Below are 6,458 nucleotides of genomic sequence, written 5' to 3' on the forward strand. Positions count from 1 at the left end.
CGTCGGTGGCCGGGAGAGCGGGGGGGGGGGGGGAGCTGGTGCCATGGTGTCTCTCGGCGCCAAATCGCGCGTTGCTTGAAAAGGGAAACTTCTGCTGCGCGTTTTCCACCGCAGCGGTTACCGGACCGACACGGGTGTGTTTCTTGGCGTGTGAAGGACGGAGCTCGAGGTCCCATCGGCCCTGGCCTCGGTGTCTTGCGTATGGCCTTGTGTCTTTTCTTTCTTTTTTTTTAGCACCTCTCATTTGATTTGCGGCTGGCCTTTTGGCTTCGCTTAAAAGGCAGTTGGGATTTATCGTGGCCGTGTGAACGGATATTATCCGCCGGAGGCTACTTAAAAGGAGGGGGCGGAGGGGGCTTCGCTTAATTGTTTTTCGTGATTTATGGCGTTTGGTTACGAGGTGGGGGGAAAGAGAGGGGGGGAACGGGTCGAGGTGCAGTTCAAACGCCAGAGCAAATGGTTCCTGGCGGAAAGGGTCGATTCCCCCTCCCCGGGGGGGCTGCGGGATCCGTCGGACCAAACCCATCTGCGGGTGCAGCACTCGGGTGCGCCCCCCCCCCAGAGACGGGAGACGGAGGGGGAAGCGCGTTTGCTCCAGGCCCTTCGGGAAAGCTGGGTCGCCCCCGCGGCCGAAGAGAGCCACACCGGGGGCAGGTGGCCCTGCCCGACGTAAACTGGCCGGAGAGGTGGGGGGGGGCCCTCCAGAGCTCAGTTGGCCTTTCTTTCCCACCATCGGCCGAACTCTGGCTTGGGAGGCCTTCCCGCCTTGCAGTGCCCCCCCCCCCAGGCCGTCTTTGTCCAGCTTCCAGTTGAGCAGTGGCCCTTTTTTCTGGACCTTGGAAGGGAATTATCGGCCTACAGACTCTTTGGGTCCGGAGTAGTGGGGGGGGACATTGGTTGGGGTCGGCCGCCCCTCTCCGGTGCCTCGAAGTGTTGGGCGGACGTTCTGGGCCAACAGCCTCCCCCGCCCCGGATCAGCCTCACTCAGAAGAGCGCCCCCCCCGTTTCTAGGCCGGAGCTGGTTGGGCACTTTTTGCCGCTGCCTTTCTGCCCCTGGGCAGGGAAGTGCCACAGATCCGAGCCCCGGCGGGACTCCTTCCCTTCTCAGGGACCTCTCACGACCCCCGAGGCTCCGGCAGAGAAGCAGTCGGGAGGGGGGAGGGGACAGATCCACAGGCCCAGGAGCCAAGGAGCCCCAGGCGCCGGTCTGCTCTCAGCCGACGGCACCGGGGAAAACTTCTCCCACCGGCTAGCCAGCTGCGCCGAGTGCTCCCGTCTGTGCAGATGGACGGGAAGGGACCCGGCGCCTGAGGCCACGGGCCTGGCCGCGCTTGGGACGGAGCCAGTCCCGCGGAACTCGATGGGATTTACTTCAGAGTAGGCGGCTTGAGAACTGGACCGAGGTGGCCGCAATCCTAGCCACCCTTACCTAGGAGTAGGCGCCTCGGACTGAAGCGGGACTTACTTCTGAGTAAGCTTGCCAAGGGTTGCCCTGTTGAATTTTAAAGAAGAAGAAGAAGAAGCGCAAAGCCAAAGGTTTTGACGTTCCCCGTCTCTTTGCGAGCTTCTGGCCCGAGAGCGAATGAGAACCGGCGTGCAAAAGTCGTCTCGGCCGAATCCACCGAAGCAACCGAAAGCCGTCCCTTCGTTCATGTCTCGCCCGGAGGACGGCCATGCTTTTCTGAGCCGCCGGCCTTGGGAAGGCCCGAGCAGGCCTACGGCAGAGCCCGCCTTGCGGATTGGCCGGCCACACTCTGGCTTTGCTCGACGGGGAGGGGATTTCCCGCGCCCTTTGGCTCCGGAACACCTTCCGCCGCCGGCGCCTGCTGCATCTCCCGGGGGCGGCGGGGATCGGGGCCAAATGGGGAGGCTCTGAGAAGAGCTCCCCTCCGGGTCAGAAGCGCCAGGGGAGTTGGGAGCCTTTCGCTTGGTGATATCCGCCCGTCGTCACTGAGGCTGCCCTCAAAAGACGCCTTCCCAAGGCTGGTTTTCATCGGTAGGGAAACCGAGTGTATCTGGGAGAGGCAGGACAGCACAGCACGTGGGAACCCGACATTTGTCGTGCATCCTTCGCGAAGCGCCGGCCTTCCCTCGGCGGAAAGGGCAACTCTGTCCCGAAGCCTCCCGCTCAGATCACTCGGGCTGCGGTCACACACACGGAATAATCCACTTTCAGTCCACTATCCTATTCACACAGTAAAATCCAGTTGGAAAATGCACTGAAAGTGGATTATTCGGTGTGCCTGACCGCAGCCTTCGGGCACCTTTGGCAGGCCCTTGGCTGGAGGTTTCTCTTGATCTATTTCGCCATCTCCGTTGCTTCACGGAATGTAGCTTTGGCCGGAGCCGGTATCCTTGCAGGGGACGGTGTCTATTTCTACCCGGAGGCGGCTAACAAACCGGTTCTAGCCAATACTCCCTCTTAGCTGTGGAAGTCTTGGGAGCAAAAATTCCACTTCGTGAGCTACTGGCATTAAAGTGACGAGGGAGCAATTTGGCTGCTGTGTAAATTAGTTTGCTCTGGAGCCACCCTACCTGAGCGAAGACAAAAAATGTGTGAGCCAGAGGCTAAAAAACTGTGAGCTCGCTCACACTGACTCAGCTTAGAGGGAACGCTGGTTCTGGCGTCCAGAGGCTCCGGAGTTTGGGGACCGACACGTGCTAGGAAATGCTTCCTTGCCGCTTCTTCTCTGGCAACGGCTGCAGTCTATGGTGAAATCGCGCCCTTCCCTCCACGGAAAAATCCTCCAAGGCTGGGCTCGCGATTGGCGGGAGCGAGAAGGTGATTCGGTACACCCGTGTATGGGAGTAAGCCTTGGGGTTTATACTTCCGAGTAGATTTGCTTGGTGTAGTCATCCAAACGCATGCCGCCGGTATGGACCTGGGCTACCGCTTGGAGTAAAATATATATATATTTACGAATAAGGGGATCGCTGTGTGACTGCAACTAATGCTGAATGCATCCTTCAAAATACACTTCTGTATATTTTTAAAACAAAATTGCATACCTTTTCCAAGGCGGTACCCCACTTCCTGCTCCTGTGTCCTAGCAACAAAAAACCTTTCCCGCTTAAAAAGCCGGAGAAATTCTTATCAAGCCCTAGTATTGCGGGTTTATAGGTAAAGAGGGGAATGCTGCTCCCCCCCCCCATTTGTGCTGTTAAACTCTCACTAAACCTGTCGAAAGACAGGTCCAAACCAGGTCCAAACCAGACTCAGGTGACGAGATTGGGGCTCCTTCTCAGTTGTTTTTATTCCGGTGCCTCCCGAATGGGGTAGGATGGGCTTGCTTTTTAAAGTGGAGACAGGAGCCCCCTCCCCCAGAGGGTGGTCTGCTGAGGTTGTAAAAATGCAAACAAACAAAAAAGAGAGAAGAGCCATGTGTTTAAACAGGTGTTGGCTTTCATTTTTGACAAGAGGAGGACTCTTCCCCAGCAAGCCACCAGGAAGGGATTAGGCCAATATTGGTTTGTCCAGAGACAAAAGCCATTGCCATGTATTGCTGTGTAAGCCTCCTTTCTCTCCCTCTCCCCTTAATCCATCCCTTAAAATTTTCATTTGGAAGAGAAATCTGGGCATGGAATAAGGGAAGACATCTCCATTGTCCTGGGGGTGTTTATCTGAAATTCTGGCCTACAGGTTGGGATTCACAAAATATCGAAGAAGAAGAAGCATGCTAAAGATTAATTTAAACCTAACCATTCTCACACTGTATTTCCACAGCCAAATTTTGAAAAATAAAATCCTCTGGGAAACAGGACTATGTTAGAAGAAGGAAGCGCTGAACCCCAAGTAGAAATCTCTCTACTGGGTATTTTTTTCTAAGGCATAGCTAGACCCTTCTGTCTGTTGCTGCCTAATTTTGTTTTTGTTTGCAGTGTAAGAAAAACACAGAGACACTAGATTTCTTCTTCCCTTTCGAGAAGGCATATTATAGATTTTTGTTTTCTCTTTCAGGAGAGAAGCCTTTTAAATGCGAGTTTGATGGCTGCGACCGGAAATTTGCAAACAGCAGTGACCGGAAAAAACACTCCCACGTTCATACCAGTGACAAGCCATATTTCTGCAAAGTCAGAGGTTGCGACAAATCCTACACCCACCCGAGCTCCTTGCGCAAGCACATGAAGATCCACTGCAAGTCCCCCCCACCTTCCCCACCCCTGGGGCCTCACGGCCTGCACCCTGCAGGGACACCGTTGGGGGACCCTCTCTCCCCTCTCCTGGACTCTGGCAGGGGCCGTCCTGCCAATCTTTCTCCTCAGGTGACCAACCTCAACGAATGGTACGTCTGCCAGGCCAGTGGGGCACCCAACCACCTCCACACGCCATCGAGCAACGGCACATCTTCAGAGGAGGAAGAGGAGGAGGAGGAAGAGGAGATTTATAGGAACTCTGAGGCCAGAACTATTCATTAAAATTGAGAAAGAGAGAGAGAGAGAGAGAGAGAGAGGTGGCACACTTGTGCCACCTTGGTGAACTCGGCTATTTATTCCGTATATGAAACCCTATGGTGTTTGTATGTGTAATTAATTTAATTAAGACATTGGACTTGTCTTTTCTTTTTAATTAAAAGGAAGAATCTTTTGAAAAATTAATCCACAAAGCTGGACTTGTAACAGTGATCCAACCTGCATCTTTGGTGTTGGGGGAATTGTTTGATGCATTGCATGCGCTGGCAACTCCCATGCAGTAGTTTCCCCAAAATGAAACTGGGAAGGAAGGTGGTTGTTTATGAATGTAACTTGGTAGCTGATAGGCTTTCTCTATACCAGGCGCAAGCCTACCCATCTTGCATCCCTTTGCCAAAAAGTACATTGCTTCCCTCCCCCCATCTGCTGAATTTCTGGTTCATATCTTGCATCAAAATCTGGACCCTAGATGTTGATGTGCACAGTTTACTGCCTTTGAAACCATAATGGTTCAGATGACACCCAGTGTCTCCAAAAAACAAAACAAAACACCAAAACCCTGAAGGTATTCCTGGGGCTGTGGGCGGTAGCCCACTAAAGTCCATGGCAAAATTATCATAGTTTTACAGATCCCAACGGTGGTATTTTGGTCCATTGTCAGAAGTGAAACTAGTTTCCAAGTAAATGACATTTTTCAGATCTTAGCCTATGATGGATTTTGAAAACAGTATGGAATATTCGCGTCAGAGTTTCTTCTTTGGGGGCCCCCTTCAGCCTCAACATGTTTACTCAGAAATAAATCACTTCCAAGTCTGTATACTTCTCATTTTTTTTAAAAAATGATTTTCTTCCCTTATTATAATTCTTCTTCCCTTATTATAATTCTGAAAGGAAACAACTTTTTTTAAAAAGCTGATAATGTGGCCACACTGATCCTGTGGTTTTAAAAACAAAACGCATTAATGGTATCTTGTCTAAAAATAGCTATGCCTTGGTTTTACAGTAGAATTTACTTGGAAGCAAATTGGGACAGCTAGGGTTGGCTACATTAGATGGTCTGTCTTCTTATGCTGCTTATAACAGAAGCCTTGGGTCTAAACACATTTATTTGTTTTTGAGTAAGCATGTTTGGGACTGGAGCTTGGCCTGTATTGGTCGGTCAAAAGTACTGTGGACTTCACAGCTGTTATGTCAAAGTTTCCTTGTTGAAAGAGTTACGAGGCTAGAATGACAGAGTGGTTCTATAAAATATTTTTTTTACTGCACTGGGTTTATACCCTAATGTGAACGTAAGGGTGTGAGCCTCCCCCCCGCCAATGGTTTATGTACTTTAATATCAGAAACCCTGTTTTCTAGGCACCATACCCAACTATCAAAGTGAACTGTGGTTCTAAGGAAAGCAAATTGTGATTAAATATGTACATGGAGGGTGGGGGAGACGCTGTGCGGGGTTACCTTTGACACAGCTGCCAAGCTGTTGAAGGGGAAGGTCATGGGATGCTGACAGTTTCTGATGCGGTTGGTAGGACACCCTTCACATGCAAAATGCTGATTCATCATAAGTACCCTACAGATAATCTAAAGAGCACTAATTTACCCTCAGAGACCACTGAGGACCGACCCATTCACCTGCCCATTCCCAAGACTCATGGGAACGCGTGGGGGTATTTTTGTTGTGTGCGTTTTATGTGCTGTGATCCGTAGTCTTGTCATTGTTACAAACCTGTATGTGAAAGTGATTTATTTTGTACAGTTGAATTAATTTATTTTTTATGTCGCCTGTTTTTTCCCCTTGCTTTCTTTCTTTTTAATTTGGAAGAGTACAGGACACGCCAAAGAAGAATATTAATAATTGGGGTGATAGGTTGTCTATGCTTCTGTGGTTGTTGGGGAGGGGGAGGGGTAAAAGTCATATCTCTCAAGTTACTTGAATGAACAATGTAATGTGAACAGGGGCCCTTCCTGCATGTCTTCTGTGCAGTGTGTTGCTGATTCTATATAGTTTCTAGACAATATTTGTTTCTTAGTACAGTCAGTGCATGGTGCTG

The 6,458-nt window shown here is 50.9% G+C and overlaps 1 protein-coding gene across 1 annotated transcript in view; it reads left to right on the top strand.

Annotated features, from left to right (window-relative positions):
• ZIC5 (Zic family member 5) overlaps window positions 1-4,416 on the top strand; it is a 5,539-nt gene extending 1,123 nt beyond the window's left edge. Inside the window, exons 2-3 of the mRNA XM_015415094.1 lie at window positions 638-650; window positions 3,962-4,416. Coding sequence (XP_015270580.1) covers window positions 638-650; window positions 3,962-4,416 — 468 coding nt within the window. The remainder of the gene's footprint in view (window positions 1-637; window positions 651-3,961) is intronic.
• Window positions 4,417-6,458: the final 2,042 nt, after the last annotated feature.

This window comes from Gekko japonicus, unplaced genomic scaffold, assembly GCF_001447785.1.
Source record: "Gekko japonicus isolate JY-2015 unplaced genomic scaffold, Gekko_japonicus_V1.1 scaffold52, whole genome shotgun sequence".
Taxonomy (NCBI): Eukaryota; Metazoa; Chordata; class Lepidosauria; order Squamata; family Gekkonidae; genus Gekko; species Gekko japonicus.